Raw genomic sequence first — 18,328 nt, 5'->3', positions numbered from 1 at the left:
AATTAGCAATTAAGCGCCACGTAATTGCCTAATTCCTGCCCGTCATTCGAGCACGGTCCTTAGCACCGATAAGATCGCCGACCGACCTCCTCCGGGCGATCGTTAAACGTGTGTGTGTATGTGTGTGTGCGTGCATTCGAGAGTTCGTGTATCGAACGCATCGATTCCTCTAAAGGAAGCACCTTTTCTTTGGTTCTTTATCTTTACAGCAGGTAGCACGGGAGCCTTGTTTCCTCGAATGAGGCATTTTTACGAGCACCCCTTTTTCGTGTATGTAACTCCACCATAATCGTGTCGTATAAAAAAAAAAAAAAGAAAATTATAATAATTATCACGAAGCATTCATAAAAGGTTATAAATTGCAATTGATTTATTGGATTGGTTTAACGAAAAATAGAGACTAATCATATTGCCCTTTTTATTTCCCATTCCAGTTTTATTTCTTCTTGACATTTCCATAAGAAAAGTGTGCTCGTAGAAAAAAGAAAAAAGCAACAACCCTAACATTACCCACCCATTCTTCGTTCACAATTCGTGAAAATGAAAATCCGGCGCTTGTACGGCGTCTAAATGCCGCGCGCGTAAGCGGTGCTGCTGACCAATCGAGAAAAGGTTTTGAGAGCGTGCGTGACAATGAGCCATGAATCAATTTGGTCACGTCACATCAAAGTTGCTCGACCGCTTAAGGTCTAGATACCGACCGGTTGGCATTTCGCAGAAACGATACCGCCGTCCGTTGTTGTCGCACACAAGCGCATAAGAGAGTTCTCGATTCTGTCAGCGTGATTAAGGTGCACTACAAAATGTCCGTGTCCCGCCTCTTTACTCTTTCTCATTCTCTTTCTACCCTTTTTCTATGTATCTCTATAAAACTTACCCAAAGAACAAAGATAACGCAAGGATTAGGCCTAGAAATTATGAAAGATACGAATCGTCATGGATTTCCTCACACAAACCTTTTGCTATCTGTATTTTTCTTTTTTTATCCCTCGAATAAATTATTAATAACTATTACTATTATGACGATAGGACAAAGGAAAGATAAAAAGGATTTTTGACATAACCTCCTTTACCGACAACGAAAACTCGTGGTGGGTCTAACACGTCCGACAAATGGGTGAACAAGATTCTTACAAAAAAGGGTAAGTAAGATAAGTGCGTGCAAATTAATCACCGATCCTAGGATACACATTTACAATTCTTCGCACATGTCGCTTGGACATAGAAGAATCAAAAAGGAAGATATAGAAAGAGGGGAAGGGAATAAACTCGAGACGACGACGACGACGACGACGACGACGACGGGTGACTCGTGTCGTAAATGCGTAGGCAAGGGTGAACAGACGCACTCCATTCACTTGGCGCCACATTCATTCATAGCTAGAACGAACTATGTGCTAGAGCGCCACGACTCATGAGTCTCCTGATTTCTCTCTCTCTCTCTCTCTCTCTCTTTCTCTCTTTTCTATTTCATATCGACTAAAGCATGGTTGCAACCAACGATGTTCGCAATATTTCCTTCTTTCTTCCTCTTCCCTCTCTCTCTCTCTCTCTCTCTCTCTCTCTCTCTCTCTCTCTCTTTCATTCTTTCTTTCATTCTTTTTTCTTTCTCTCTTCATACTCAGTCAAGCTTCACGCGACAAATGTCCCGATCTAGTTGCGTTATTATCGCTTGTGTGCGTTATTACACGCGTTAACCATGGGCCACGTTCCCCGTTTTCTCCATATACCGACACTCGGTGTGTGGGTGTTGGGATATTTTCTCCATTCGTCATTTTTTACTCTCACTGACAGTTAGCATGAACAAAGTATTGATGAAAAAAAAAATAAAATAAAATAAAAAAAACAAGAAATAATCGATATTTGTACATCATTTTCTTAAATACGTTTAATATACTTACTTTTCTCTTTATTTAAAAGTGAAACTTCTCTTTTGGGGTTGAGTACCGAAAATTGTCAAACAACACGACAAAAGTGAAAGGTTTTGTAGGGGAACTTGTTATTTATGACAAAAGGGAAAAAGGATGTACACAGCAGGAGAAATTTAAAAAATTTCACTTTTTCAATCACCTGTAGCTTTAATGAGCTTTTCCTTTTTTTTATTATTAATATAATGTTTCTTTAAAATTTCAAGATTTGTTAAATGTATCGTATTAGAAAAATAATGTAGAAAACGTTGTCGTCTTATAATTAGAGAATAACGATCGCGTAATTCGTTTGACAAACAATCAAGCAACAACATTCGAGTTAACTCAATTCACCATGGACATGCGTTTCAAGGTAATTCAATTTATCGAGTCGTGGGGCCTCGCTCGCGTTCGTTTAACAACGTTTTTACAATTTTATCCGATGAATCGTATAAGAACGTGTTTATATATTTCATTAATTGTTCCACTCTCCAAGTTCTCGCGTGATCTCGTTCGTTCTATCCGGGTGACAGCGGGGGGAGGGGAGGGGGAGGTGGAGGGAAGGTGGGGGGAGGAGATATAACAACAACACGAATGCACACTGTCGAATAAATCCTTAACACACGCACTTACGTTACTTGCTACGTACGTACTTGTGTATCACCTACGCGTTATCTATGCGATGTTGTGTATAACGTTGTAATAACTAATCGCAATTAGCATTTGTTTAATTCTTATCTTGGAAAAGCTGTTTTACCTATCGAATTAATCGCCACGATCATTTTTACACCTTACCGAACTACAATAATAAATGTATATTAAACATAGAATAAACGTTCAACAATAAACTATTCTTGGTCCGCATACGGATTTTGCGCGTGGTCGTATAACGACTTTCCCGTTACGTAAATTCTTATTTAATGTTGTACTATCATGAGAAGACGCGAAAACAAATTAATTTATGTAAAGTCCGATTATCACGTGCGTTAATTTCAACTACGTTCTATGTATTTACTTATGGTATTATGTATAATATTACACATACGTACGTATGTACATATACAACATACGCGTTTCTCTTGTTACAAGAACTGTGCTCTGCATATTTCTTTAATGATTGTTTCTTTTAAAACGTGTATCATATTATAAACGTTGTAAACTTACCTTTATACTTATCTTAAAGCGACTAACGAACCTAACTTATATCTAATCACATTAGCTAATAAGACGATTCAAAGATCCATCCTGTCGATGAATCGACGCGTGTCGTTGACAGAGAATTTGCACCATTTGCATCATGCGTATCTCATTTGGCATGGCAACAAAACACGCATACGTATAAGTCAAATAAATTTGATACTTTTCTAATATCATTTTGATATCTTTCGAAAGAAGACTGACAAATAAAACAACAAGACAATAAACTGGAAGAAATTTGAGCAACTTTTTAGTTGATAATAGTCCTTAGTTCCTTAAAACGTCAGAACATTCGTATACTTTTTTAATAAAAAATTATCAAAGTGAATTTGTTGCTATGAAATTAGCTTGCAAAATGATATCATCGAAAGGAATGGAATTTTAATATTTCAGGTATGTACATATGCGTATGTCTCTATGTGTATGTTTGTAAATATCAAAGTTTATCAATGATACAATTTAACGCTGTTATATACATATATGTAGTACCTATACTAACATATCTCTAGCCTCGGGGGTAAGAGTCTACGGACCGTGCATAACATTCGTATAAATCGTCGGCACACGCACTTACGACCGTTGTATGTCACCTACGCGAATACCTATAATTTAAAGTTATAATAACTAGTTTCTGGCCTGATCGCTTGCTGGGGCGCCGGTCTCTCTAGATACACGTGCACAGTATTGTGCATTTTGAAAGACAGAGAAGAATAAGAAGAAGAAGAAGAAGAGGAAACGAGTTGAAGTATAACAGGTAGACAGAAAGAGAGAGAAAGAAAAGGGCGGAAGAACGATTGGAAGGCTCTTATCTTCACCAAGCGATGATTCACACTCTCCAATGAAGAAGAAAAAGAAGAAGAAGAAGGTGTCACTGGTTGTATGCATAAGCGCGACTCATTACGCGACCATCTCATCGCCATCTTAAGTGCCCACGTGCCCCTTCTTCATCACTGTATATATGCAAATCGAGAGATTGGATAGCCCGTAACACATACTCAAGCTTTTTTCACCCTTCCTTCCCCCTTTGAAAATTCATTTGAAATCGACACTGATATCGTGTAATCGATCCCAAAGGATAATTATAATTTTGTTTTTTTTTTATTTCTATATTTTTCTATTTTTCATTATTTTTTTTCTTTTCACCTATCATGTTAACTAGACAAAAAATAACTATCTTTTCTTACCAGAAACAAACGTATATTTTCATTTGTATACACAAAGATGCTACTCCGTCAAATGAAGAAACCAACTGCCAACTGTCTAACACAATCGGTAATAAAGTATGTCGATTTATTACGTTGGCTTTTATCTCTCGCTAATTTGATCAACCTGTACCTTTCTATGGATTGCGAGAAATACTCACAACAACAGACTCCTCGTGCAAGTCTGATTCATTTCGTTTCCGATCCTAGCTCGTGCAAATGACGACGTTGCATAGCGTACGGAATTATATATATATATATATATATATATATATATATACATGCCATAAGCGTAATCAACATTTAAATCTATAGCTTACGATATAAATGAATGAACAATTTGAAATAATGTTTATGGTGTTCTAAGTTTACTTTATCGAACGATTGACATTTTGTTTTTACCAAACTTCTATAATCTAAAGATACTGTAATTTATACAGGAAAGATATTAAAACATTGATAAAATAAGGAAAATTCGTTAAAATGAATGACTCGACGCCTATGAAAACGTACGCGTGAGCGCTCGACTACCACTCTTCGTCTACGGACCACGCCGTCATTTTCATAATGACAATAGCCCGACAGCCCACACGGGGTGCCCATGATGAGTAGTTTACGGTGCGACTCCCGCCACCTTCGCAAATCCCAAGCCGGTCGAGTCACTGGTCCCTGTCGGTCTACATCTAGCAACGTGTCTCGTTAAACTATCCTTCGGTTTAACGATTTCATTAGGTTTTCTTAGTCTTCCTTGACCGATCAACGTGAAACCGATTGATTTAAATAAAACAATTTTTCATCTGATCAATTTCATGAAAATTATATAAATACATTCAAACAAAAAATACATGCTTTTTTCCTCTAATACGTATTCTATTATATAAATATACCTATTGTATATTTTCTTATTGTTTAAACTGTACTTAACTCGTAGAACTTTTGGAAAGATCGTACTGTTGCGATAAAGCATAACCTCCAGAGGGCGTACTAATTGTAAGTAGACGCTTTTTAACGAGCGCAATTAAAGGAGTACAATCGAATCGTGATTCCGCGAGAGGAGATACACAGACACATATATATATATTGGCAATCGTTATCTGAGGAGTGTCATCGAGGTCTCCGTAGAAGAATCTGGATCGGTAGCTTATACCTGTTTCACGAAGAGACGATTACGATAAACTCGAAATCGATAAAGATCTCGTTTATGAAGGGAACCCTCTCCTTGCTCGAGGAGGGAGAAGTGGACAGGAGGATGATCGGCCAAGTTTCTCAAGATTCTTAATCTAATCTCTAACGGAGCAATTATCGTTCCTTTGGAAGGGTCAAAGTCTTTCTCTCTTTCTCTCTCTCTCTATCTTTTTCTCTTTGGCGAGGGGGGGGGGGACAGGAAATGCGAAGCACGTTGTTAGATAGCTCAGGTAGTAGAAAGGTAAAAGTACGCGAAGGAGATATGCGAAGAAAACGGCGCTCGACACTTGCCGCGCGATGAATGCTCGTGCAGATCGGCAATCTTAATGGGACACCCACGTGCACCGCGTATCCCGTAGGATAAGAGGAAGAAGCATCTTCGTGACATTAGAAATCGTGCCTAGTAGGAACGCGCATCGTATCGTATCGTATCGTATCGATTCGACACGATTCGCACACCGGCATGCACCACTCGTATTCCGTTAATTGCAAATTTATCTATAACGTCGCGTACACCTATCTTTGAGAGCAGGACATCCAATGAAAACAAAAAAAAAACTCGTCGAAAATCGTCGTCTTTTCATTCTTGAGATTAAGTCGAGCAAAATAATCCTAGGAGATTCGAATAATCCCCACCCCCACCATCCTTCCTCCCTTCCTGATTTTCTTCTCTTTGGAACGTTACGAATCAAATCAATTGACTTCCTAATAGGTATAACAATTTAATAAATCAATTCGTAGAGAAAATTTTGAAGTATCTACAATAATTCCAAGGTGTTTGTTTATTCCGGTTTTTGTTTTGTTTGGTTTTATTTTGTTTTTCTTCGTCTCTTCTTCTTTCGTTATCATACATCGAAAGATGGCAAGCAGCAAGTAGCAACTTGGGTTTAGCACGAGCCCGAATGCACTCCAGTCGCTTACATTATTGCCGGAGCGTGACTCATTCGATGTCTGTCGCTCGACCACGCGTGATTATTTCACGTTTGAAACCACCTCCGCGGTGGTGGTAGGTATTATATGTATAGCTATACACAACACCGTCGTCGTCGTCGTCGTCGTCGTCAACATTGCCACCTCCCGTTTGTGCACAAACGTACGCTCTCCCCCTTCCCATTGATTCGCGTTGGCAGTTCTAGCGGGCCCCGCGTTAAAACTTTTTATTCCTTTCTACTTCCCGCAACTAAGATTTCCCTCCCCCCTCCCCGTCTCATCTAATAACCATTTCAAGATAATCGCTTTCTCATTTACGAAAGACATTGCTCCGGCTATGTCGAGATTATAGAGTGTAAATCACGTAAATTCGAAGCGCCTTTGAAGGTACGATACTAAAATCGATTTATTTTCTATTAGAAAGTCCATTAAATGTTAGACAATAACAATAACAATAAGAACAACAACGACGACGACGGTAATTTACAAAGTATTCAAATAGTTGCTTGAACTATTGATCTTAATCCATTAGAAAAATGATTACTATAGATCGAGAAATGTGATAAAATCGTTTTCTTAGATTTTTTGATATTATTTATCCGGCGATCGGGAATAATCGTAATAATTTGATTGGAAAAAGAGATTTTTCTTTCTTTCTTTTTTTTTTTTTTATAGAATGGAATGTGAAAAATATCGATAAGTTGATATAGGAGAAAAAATGTTTTATACTTAACGCCTCTTCTAATGCCAACAACGTGTCGCGTCGTCGCGTTTCACTTATCCAGAAGACATTTTAACAATGGTACAAGAGTTAAAGACAATGCATCGTTAACGTCTATCCGTTCTTCCGTCACGATTTTTCATCTGCCCGCTCCTAGCTCCCGGTAAAAGTAAAAACCTAAAATCCGGTCACAACGTTCTTCCATCGACCCTCTCTCTCTCTCTCAACATTGAACAATTTTCAATTCAATGATTCAATGAAATTCTGACGAATCCTCGAAAGTTTTACGATGGCAATTTAATTAGCAACTTTAACGAAGTGACAAACGAATAATCATCATGAACCTTTTTCTTCGAAGGTTATAACGAACAATTTGCAAACAATGAAATGACGCGTGGAAAATAGTTGCGATAATTGTTACTTTGGAGATAGTAGCGTAGGTAACATTAAATGGGCGTTCTTTAAGAATCTTCCTAAAATTCTTTTATACAGTAGATTCAATAAGGAAGACAACGTAAAAAGTAATACAGTAGAATATCTGAACAGGATTTCTCGATAGGACCAACGATCAAACGATCGAACGAACGAACGAACGTCTTCGTTTACCTTTCTCCTTGCTTTTCCGTCTCTTTTCTCTTCTTCTTCTTCTTCTTGCGACAATGCAGACTAACCGGGAATGCAGTCATAAAACAAACGATAGAGAGATAATATTTTCTACCGAGCAAACAATGGCTAACTTACGGCGATCGTAAACAATCCCCTTATCCGCAGGTCGTTAACACTGCATAATAACTTTCATCAACCCCCGTCGAGCATGTTGTAAATGTTGTCTATCGACATAGTTACATAGTTTTCTTAAGAAACTAACTACTGCCTCCTCCAATTTTGCGTCAAGCTAAAGCAACTGGGCTTATGTTAGATTTAACTAAAAACGTTTATGTTCGTGCTAAACCCCTCCTCGCTCTTTTGTGATCCATTAACGTGAACAAAGTGAGTTAGTTACTCAAGAATAGTCGAGAAAAATCCTTATTTCGAATTCCGAATGGGTTTTACTTTGGTACTTAAATAAAATCGATTATGCAATTTCTCGTAAAAACTCTAACAAAAAATAAAACGACCATCGTGTTGCGCATGTTGCTTCAGTTCTTATATTATGATGTCTTCTAATTCAAATATTTAATTAACTCTTTGGGGCACGGTGGGATTAAAAGTGTCCCACCTTTTTGATACACCGTAATACACGGTGGGACATTTTTAGTCCCACCTCGAAATATTATTGCAATAGCTACACATTCTCATAAATTTATATTTCGTCTTATTTACGACAAACAAATTTCTTGAATTTTTCAGGTGCCAGTTACATTGTCATGAACTCGTGTTGTCCCAAACTGTAGTTTTAGTCAAGTGGTTATATTAGAGTTTGAGAAATAAAATAAAAACAAACAAAAAATTGCTCTTGATAACGCTTTGATTTCGGGCGTCGCCGCGCCCACGTCTATCAGGGAATGATCTATTTACGATCGAGCGTGATCTATCGGCTATCGTCGAACCGTGGGTGTCGGACATTCGATCCACGTTACTGGATATCTCGCTTCGGTGAGAGGTCATTCTGACTCATTTAAGCCTCCGGTGCGATGTGTTAACGACGTCGGCGCACTGTGCTGGTATAACTGCAATCATAATGCGCGATTATATAAGCATAAACTAAGAGATACGATACCAAAGCGAATTACATCGTTCAGATCGTAACTCGTACTCTGCGAGAACGTAAAACTTCCTTGAGAGATATACTTTACGAGCTACGAAAGTAAAACAACAAGAAAAAGAAAAAGAAGCAAAAAGATTCAAGAGATTTCAAGAGTTTGGACCCCACCAGCGTAATCATTTTTTTTTTTTGATTTCCGACTATTTGTTGGTCTTCACATTTATTTACTTTTTCTTTTTATGATAAACAGTTTATCCTACGAATATTATTATATAATATAGTAATAATATTATTATTATATTCTATATTTATATAATACTATACTATGCTATACTATATACTCTAATATATATAATATACACTATAAGTAAAGTAAGTAAAGTATTATATAAAGTAATTTACATAATATATATTATTATTATATATATTATTATATATATATATTATTTTTATATTGTTATTTTATATATATTATTAATTATTATAAATGATTAATTAATTATACGCCCCCTGGAAATTAATTGTTTTTTAATTTTAATAGCAATTATAATAGGAAATATATATATGTATTAATGTTTCTACCGCCTCCCTGAATCGCTGCAATACCCATCAGGGTGCAGTAGCGCCCACTTTGGGAATCACTGATCTAGTATAATCAAACAAAAACAATAATATTGAGAATACACGTCGAACGCGAATATATAAATGGTACTTGGATTAATTTGAAAGAAATGTTATTAATCGTTGAAAGATCAAAGAACATATTCTATATAAAGTGGATGGGAATCAAACCGGCTTCTTAATCGCGTTAATTTGTAAATCATTTGGGGCGTTGTAGAAGTTGTTAAAAAAAAAAATTAAAAAAAAAAACAACATGAGGGAAGGTACTATAGAGGCACACCAGGACGGGTTTATACGTCGTCGCAAAACACCCCCTGGGGAGGTAGAGACTTGGTGCTGTGGCGGCGGCTGCGGCGGCGTGATATATCGATCGAAGCTCCGATTGCGTAAGTGCAATTAAAGCGATCTTGTAATAGTCGAGTCGCGTATAATTAATGAACGAAATCTTACTGACGCTCCGAGCGCGTTGTTGTTCTATCTTAGCGCACGATCTTGCCACGGGCATAGGACTGAGTAAGCGTAATTTGCCATATTGTCTCTAATAATTCCAACTAATTAGTTAGCTCTCTTATTTATATGGATCGTTAGGGGATAAGGTAGGTGAAATCAAGACATACGTACAAGTTCAATTTCGAAATGAGAATAAGAGAAAACTTTCGACTTCCGATTGTGTTCTGTCCATCGTGTTCGTACCAAACACGACTATTGCGAGTGAACGGAGTAGTCAAAGAAACTAAATTGAAATGTAAAAGCGGACTAGGAAATAATCAAGGTCTTCTCTCTTCTCTTCTCTTCTCTTCTCTTCTCTTCTCTTTTCTGCTGTGCTGCTTTGCTCTGCTCTGCTCTGCTCCTTCTTCCTTGGCAAACAGCGCATAAAACCTGGCCGGTCATAAATCCGCGACCTCCGGGCAGCGTGATAGCCAGACTCCATTTTCCTTTCCTTCCCTTTTCTTCCCTCATGCCCTTTTTTCTCTTTCTCTTTTTCTCCCTTGCGAAGTGCCGCCTTCACCAACGTCCTCCACATCGTCTCCGCATCTACGCTTGCTTGCATTTACCCTTGCTCATGCTTGGCTCATGCGCAAAACTAATTCCATCCTCTAATGGATCCAAGAGACTCTCTTTGCTACCGTATTCGCCATGCCTACACGTTATACAGATTTAAAGTGGTTCTACTCGGTTGAACTGACCTTTAGCTTGACTCTCTTCAAGCAAAACGCTAGCTCATGATTGATCCTTCGAACGGTATAAAACAGCCGTTGTTATTGTTTTAAAGGAACATTTCTAACGCCTTGTACCTGGAATTTGTAAATCAAAGTACCCGAGGGCACGTTGACACGTGGTGGTAGTGGTAGTTGTAGTGCGTGCGATGCAAATGCGTCTCTCTTTCCTGAACCATTTACGCCCACCGACACAGGATCATAGAACCACAGGAGCATAACAGACTCGCTATTAAGATTTACCCGGTCCACCGTGATCTTTTGACGTAAATTTCCTTTGTGTTTATTGGATTTACTTACGTACGAACGTTTACGATGACCGTGATGTGTAATTAAAGTAACACGACACCTCTCGTTCTGTAATGAAGACGCTTTATAGAGCTTTGAAATGAGATAGAACATGGAAGATGAAGATGAAAAGAGAATGAAAGAGAACGAATATGGTACAGAGAGATTGTCTATCCAACCAGCGACATTTTATACCTTTGTTACCGTCTTAAAGTGATATAAAAACCGCACGCTCTGCACATTTGCATTAAATCCAAGATCTCGTGTTAAAAACGTCACGAATAAATAATAATTTATACGACTGATTTGAAAATGAATCTTCTTATTAGATTAGATATTTGACTATTTATTAATACAATTTAAATATTATTTTTGTACTATTCAATGGTAATTATATTAAGGTGAACCCCAAGAGTTTATTATGTTGAAAGTTTACTTTGAAAACTGCACAATTAGATTTGTTCTTTGTAAAATTTACTTTATAAATGTTAACACATTTGCGACCATTCGCTGACGTGAATTCACGTTTTTTCAAGTTCTATTCCTGGTTAACCGCTGACGACGGTTCAAGAATCAAAAGTATTTTCATTGGAAAGATTCTAAATTCGTTTAAACTCGTGGTAATGATAGATCAATCGAGGTTGATTCGAAAGGTTGTGGATATATAACGAGGATCGAAAAAGAAGGTACGAAAAAAAATCAAAGAAACATTCGGAGGAGAACACTCTTGTGCAATTTCAGCGAGTCGTTTTCTTCTTCTTCTTCTTCTTCTTCTTGTTTTTTTTTCCTTCCCCTCCACTTGCATGCGACATAACTTTCGAGAAACGACTTCTGCGCTGGCCAGGTCTCTCTACGGTGGACAATCAGATAAGAACGAACGCCCGCACGATCTTACGTAACTGTACGCGCGTTACGTCGTATAAACGAAACTCGCGCGACACAACGAAGGAGGAGGAGGAGTTTTAAAACGCGAGATCACAAAACAAGAGAAAAAGAGAGAGAAGAGAGAGAGAGAGAGAAGAGAGAGAGAGAGAGAAGAGAGCTTCGTTTTCTCGATGAGAAATAAGAAAAAAAAGGGACCGTTTCTCGATGCCATTAGTAAAGGTACTACTACTCCTCCAAAGATCTCTTCGAAAGATCCTACACGAGAAAAGAACTGTCTCTCTCTCTCTCTCTCTCTCTCTTACCTTTCCTTTATTTTTCTACCTTCTTAATATTTATTTGTTTTATATCCCCTTATCTTTTTCTTACCCCTACCCCCTTTTCATTTCCCTACTATTTTTATTTCCTTTTACGTAAAACCGAGTATCCTCCTCCTCCTATATTGTCATATTGAACAATTAACATTTTTTATTAGTACATCAAAATTAACATCAATTTATTATTATTTTGCCATTATATTCTTTGAATAATAAAAATAATGCCGTGGGCAAAACATTTGATTTCGACGTGGCAGTCAAAGGGTTAATATTGGTTTCTGCAATGGTTTTTACCATTATACTCTATTTTATTCATGATTTTATCAACTTTCTCAATAATTAATCGCAATACTATCGCTTATTATTCAATAATCAATACATTCAATTATCCGAGTTAATTTTGAATGCTGAAAATTTAAAAAATTATTTAAAAAAAAAAAAAAAAGACTAAACATTGCAATTTCGTGCAACAATTCAATGATATCACGAGATCTTGAAAGCTTCGGGAATTCGGGTAAACCCGCATCGTTTCTTCTCGACACCATGCATATATTTTACAAGTTTTTTTTTTAATTCCCATTTTTTATATTACCCAAAAGCAGTCAAAATGACTACTTTGTGAAGGAATAACTAATGTGTAAAGAAATTTATTTAATAAAAAATTAATTTTTAATATTTTTTTATATTATTTACAATTACAATTTAATTTAACAAACACAATTCTAAAAAAATTGTATCATTATATAAATCATTATTTTTCTAATTGAAACTAAAAAGTAGTCAAAATGACTTCCTTGGGCAATCTAGTGTTGATAGCAATTATTTATGAAACTGGTGATGATAAAAAGGAAACGATCGATATAATACCAACAGATAGTATAAGTAAGCATGAGAAATACCATCGACTGGCATTAGAGTGATTATCCTAAGCATGCAACATGATGTACATATTTAACCATTTGCGAAAAATGACGAATAGAAATATCACATAAATTTGAATTTCCTTAGCAGTAATAATATTTTAGTTTGCTATTGTAATTAAAAACAATCAACGCGTTTCTTATTTTTTTTATATTAATTTTTAATCCATGTTATTTCAGAGTGCTAGTAATGTGTTTCATTATAAATATTCAACATAAGTCTAATGTATAAAATGAATGTTCTACTTTATAAATTGAAACCGTAGAGATTATTTATCACTTATATATAAAAAGTGCCATGTAAATCGAAGAACGAATGTATTTAATATCTATATACCTACTCGTCTTTTTAACAGATCTTAAAAAAAAGATTTCTTAACATTGGTCAACATAGTTTTTCCCATTTGACCAACTTTCCTCCGTACTTTAAATAATTGTCGCATTACTACGAGGTAAGAAGTTTCTATCAGCTAAAGTGATATTTATTACATACGTGAAAATCTCTCATATGAATATTGAAATGCACATAAGAGAGTCGAGTTTTTTTTTTTTAATATATTATAAATATACTTACTGTGTACAGTACACAAGGACGTTTTTTTTTTTTTTTAAATTATTATATAATGATAAACTATACTTAAAATTGAAGCACATCCCTTAGCATATCTCTAAACAAGGAACTAATTGCTAATGAAAACATCGCATATTTAGTGATTGATAATACTACTATCCACAATGACAAGCATAATGTGGAATGTGAAAGTATGACGAACACTTTAACAATAAATTTTTTTCTTATATTTATTTTTATGTTTATTATTCTTTATTTGGTTTTCTTCGCCTTGGACCATCTTCACCACTAGATTTATCCTATAGGAGAAATCAAATATTATTAATTATGAATGTATCTATTTAGAATTTCATTAAGCTGTTTCTTTTTTCTTTGTTGTAAATAAATAAAATAAACATATATAGATTATTTAAATAAAATTGAAACTATATATATGCTCTTAACATGAGGATAATATTAGAAGGGACCTGAAAGAAATAGGATACGAAGACCGCGAATGGAAGGATCGCGCTCAGGGACAGAAACAATGGCCCCGGGATTTGATATTTGTGGCAATGAACTTTCCAATTCCTAATGCTAGTTAATAATAATACTTTTACCATTTTAGATTCAATGATCTCCTCTGTTTCACTTGTATTTTCAATTTCTTTGTTTTCTTCTATAGCTGCCTCTTGCTGAGTTTCTCCTTCTTCTTCTTCTTCTTCATTATTTAGTAATTCTTTATTAATATCTAAAGTTTCCTTTTCCTCTTCTTTACCATCATTTTTTTCCTACAAATAATATAGCAAAGATTATTTGTAATATAAATATATATATTTCGAATTTAACACATAATAGTTTAATAATATTATAATATACAAAACTATTTATATTAGAATAGCACTACTGGTGCAATTGATAGCACGAAAACACGTACTTTACAAGCAATAATTTGAACTAGCTTAAATAATTTTTAAAAATATAAATCAAATGTAGTTTAACTTTAATTTATAATCTGAACACATACCATATGTGAATACTGTGATATATTGCAATATTAATTATAAAAACTTTATCAAGAGAAATAGAGTAAAAAAATATCATCAAATTTATCAACAACAACAACAAAATATGTTTTATACCTGACTACCAGAACAGCAACAATAAAGTAATAGAAGTACAGGTAGGCCTGCACCTAGTATATATACAGCCCACATCCAAGGATGTTCTGTAGTAAATGTTGCTATTTGACGCCACATAGTCCACTATAAATAACCAGCAATAAAATACTGCAAATTAATTGTGCGAATACATTTACAAATTTAACTGTATAAATGTAATAAAAAAAAAAAAACACCAATATTACGTGATCATGTATGATATACATTATAAATTGTAATGAGAAATAGTTAAATTACTGTACAAATTGTTCAAATGATCTATAATAATATATAAAATATACATTGTCTTTTTTTCTTTTTTTCTTGTTTACACAATAACTACTTACAGCTTATTAAAGCCATCAACAAATCAAAAGCATTATAAAATATACATAATAATGATAGTCCTATTATTTTGCTCAAACTTTGAAAAAATTGTGGTCTCATAAGTTACTACAAAAAATTGAATACATTATATAAGCAGAGATTTTAAATTTCGTGAATGAATGAAGTACCTCGCGTGAACGTTTTATTAAATACCAAACATATATTGTGATTGGTACCATACAGTAACAAAAATAAAGGGCCCACCAGCCAGGTTTGTAGTTCATGGAACGCATCATACGTCCCCAAAATGTTTCCTTTATGTTATAATGTGCGTATTTCAAATAAAAGAAAGATTATAAAGTTTCAGTTTTGACATAAGAAAAACAATAAATAAAATGTATAAAATATTATTACCAATAGCTATTGTTATATAAGAAAAAAAAAGGCAAGAATAGCTAATATGGATTTTACCTATTATTTCAAATAAAATGTAAAAATGAATTTTTATATGTAGAAATATTTAAAAATGTTGATAATAAAACTACTTACACTTTCTTCAGCAATTTTAACTCGTCTCACTTCAAATGTTTCATCGGACCATTTTCTTGCAACTTCTTCGTCATCGGTAATAAGAATATTGTCAAAAATAATATCAGAAGACATGGACCACAGTTCAAATCCAATAGCATACTGTAATTTTTAGTTGAATTATAAAACTGATTTTAATTGAACATAATTTGTTTCTAATATTTCATCTTCAAAACTTACAATTGATGACATTAAGAATGGATGTTCGTCATTAAAATAATCAGGATTATGAATTAATTTAGGTTTCCATTTTCCACTGTAATTAGGATTATTAATCAATGGGGGTAACCATTTTCCTTTATAACGTGGATTCTTCTTCATTTTCTGCTTGTAAGGACCACAACCTGGAGCATCTGCGCATTTAGGATTTGGTATTTCTGGAGGTGCCCATTCTCCATCCATATCAACGTCCCAATCTTCAGGCTTAACAGAATCAGTATTTGGTATCATAGGTGGCTCATCTTCCAACCAACCTTCTGGCATAACATCTTCTTCATCCACTATTTGAGCTGGAGCATCTTCATCCCAATCATCAGGTTTAACTGCTGACGGATCAGAGATTTTTTCTCTATCGTCCCAATCATCGGGTTGTTTATCATTTGGATCTTCTATTTCTAAAGGTGGATTTACAGGAGGAATAAAATCGTCTAATAACGATCCTGTATTTACAATCTTATTGTCAACTTTGATTTCAAAAGTGTTATTAGGACGAACTATTAAAGTATATAAATGTGGTTGTTTATCTTTAAAGAAATCTTCCAATCTCTCCTTTGGCTTCTTACTATGTTTTTCTTCTACTATACCATTTAAAGGATTTTTATGGCAGAAAATAAAATGTAGCTATATTAAGAGAAAAAAGTTATATAAATTAATCCATAGAAACAAAGAAATCTTATATGTGTGTGTATATTTTATAATATCTTTATATACCTTATGATCATTCCCACACTTATCTGGTCCAAACATAATAGTATATGGAGTTTTATCATGAAAGTTTTTTAAATTTGATTCCTTATTTTTAGGATCAAGCGTTAATAATTTAAGGTATGCGCCACCACATTCTTGACCATCTTGAAAATTAACCTCATATTGTACAATTAATGGTTTATCATTGAAATGAAAAGGAGTACTTAATAAAGTAGAAATAGCTGCATGTCTAGCTTTGCTTTTCAATACTAAACCTAAGTCACCATCTTGTATAGGTCTTTTAGGCTCTTCGATAGTCCAGATTCCTATAAAAAAAAAAAAAAAAAAAAACAATTCTTTTTTTATTTCACTTAACTTTTAATGATCATTTTTCATTGAAATGTTTCAATATATGAATAAAAATAATAATAAATAGTAATGGTAATACGAACCATCATATTTGGCTATATCTTCATCGATATGATCTTTTTTAGCTTCTGACAATACCCAGGTAGTATCAAATCTTTCCTTATTGTCAAAATGTTCTGCTAAGTAAACAAATCCAGATGGCTTTGGACTTTGGTACGTTGATCTTGTATTTGTATCTTTAATATCATTATCATGTTGTTCATTAGCATTTAATATATTACAAATTAAACTTAAATAAATTAATAATGCACACGCTACGATTTTTGCCATCTCATATTCCTGAAATATAAAGACAAAGTTCAATTCAAATGAAATTTCTTATAAATCTAATATTTGTTTATAAATCTGTTATTTAAATTGACAGAGAAAACATGGTAAAACTTTAAATAATCAATTCATGTAAGTCATATTGTAAAAAATCATTCTGATAAATTATATAATGAAGATTTAAGTTTGTTAAAAAAAAAATATATCAATTTTGTTGATAAATTGATATATGATTATCTTAAACAAAACCTTGCTAATTTTGAATTAAATACTTTCATTGATAATATGATATAATTTAATAATTGCTAATTGATAAATGAAATATATTCTGAACAAAAAAAAATGTATGTTTGAGGAAAAAAAATCATAAAAATAATAAATTATATATTAATAATTAATTATTTATCTAAATATTTTCATTAATATTACTTACACGTGAAACACCGTATACTAAATTTTATTAATATCACTGTTAAAATGTATTTTATTTAATTCTTAATGAATAAGTTTAATATACGCTTTGACAAAGATAGAAATTGTATTATTTAATTAAGCAGCAATGTTAATCTATACGTGGGGCTTTTTACTTTGACGTGTACTAAAAACGAATTCCACTACCGGAAATGATTAATGGAAAATAAGGGAGTGCCATGTTTAATCAATACATTTCTTTGATAAGTAAATAATTTTAATAGAAAAAAAATCCTAAAATTTATAATAAAAAAGATAACGGACTCACCTGAATACGTATTTTAATTTTTAATAATTGTTTATTACACCGTAACGTCACTTACAAAATATCATGCTCAATATCCATGTATATAGATATATAATACGTATATATAACTATACATATATACCAGTGCTGCCAATCTTATACTTGAAATATTCCTTGATAATTGATTCAAAAAATCCCGCTTTTTGGGGAAGATAACTAACTATTGGTTATGTTGGGTACACTTATTCAATATGGCGGGAAACTTTGAATTTATATATTTATATCAATGAA

General features: G+C 34.0%; 1 protein-coding gene across 3 annotated transcripts; it reads right to left on the bottom strand.

The window, feature by feature from the left end:
* Positions 1-13,228: 13,228 nt before the first annotated feature.
* On the bottom strand, positions 13,229-18,200 carry LOC107067131 (calnexin). Of its 3 annotated transcripts, none has more exons than XM_015322359.2 (8): positions 18,059-18,200; positions 17,076-17,331; positions 16,648-16,949; positions 15,898-16,557; positions 15,679-15,819; positions 15,318-15,443; positions 14,263-14,433; positions 13,229-13,962 (listed from the first exon to the last, which is right to left on the bottom strand). In XM_015322359.2, the coding sequence occupies exons 2-8, from the start codon at positions 17,320-17,322 to the stop codon at positions 13,909-13,911; spliced, it is 1,701 nt and encodes a 566-aa protein (XP_015177845.2). In that variant the 5' UTR covers positions 17,323-17,331; positions 18,059-18,200; the 3' UTR covers positions 13,229-13,908. The 3 variants fall into 3 exon arrangements, with proteins under 3 accessions (XP_015177845.2, XP_015177847.2, XP_015177846.2); XM_015322361.2 differs by lacking the exon at positions 15,318-15,443 and adding an exon at positions 14,785-14,907 and having other exon boundaries at positions 18,059-18,198; XM_015322360.2 differs by lacking the exon at positions 18,059-18,200 and adding an exon at positions 17,753-17,923.
* Between the last annotated feature and the right edge of the window lie 128 nt (positions 18,201-18,328).

Source organism: Polistes dominula, unplaced genomic scaffold, assembly GCF_049000335.1.
Source record: "Polistes dominula isolate Pdom_NZ unplaced genomic scaffold, Pdom_raw_medaka contig_79, whole genome shotgun sequence".
Classification (NCBI taxonomy): domain Eukaryota; kingdom Metazoa; phylum Arthropoda; class Insecta; order Hymenoptera; family Vespidae; genus Polistes; species Polistes dominula.
The sequence above is the reverse complement of the archived record's forward strand: the minus strand, read 5'-3'. Positions and strand labels throughout refer to the sequence as shown.

Coding starts and splice junctions, on each gene's coding strand:
- LOC107067131 (XM_015322359.2), bottom strand. CDS start 17,322: ATGGCAAAAATCGTAGCGTGTGCATTATTAATTTATTTAAGTTTAATT. Junction 16,950..17,075: donor AGATATAGCCAAATATGATG/GTTCGTATTACC, acceptor TTTTTTTTATAG/GAATCTGGACTATCGAAGAG. Junction 13,963..14,262: donor AGATCATTGAATCTAAAATG/GTAAAAGTATTA, acceptor TTTCTCCTATAG/GATAAATCTAGTGGTGAAGA.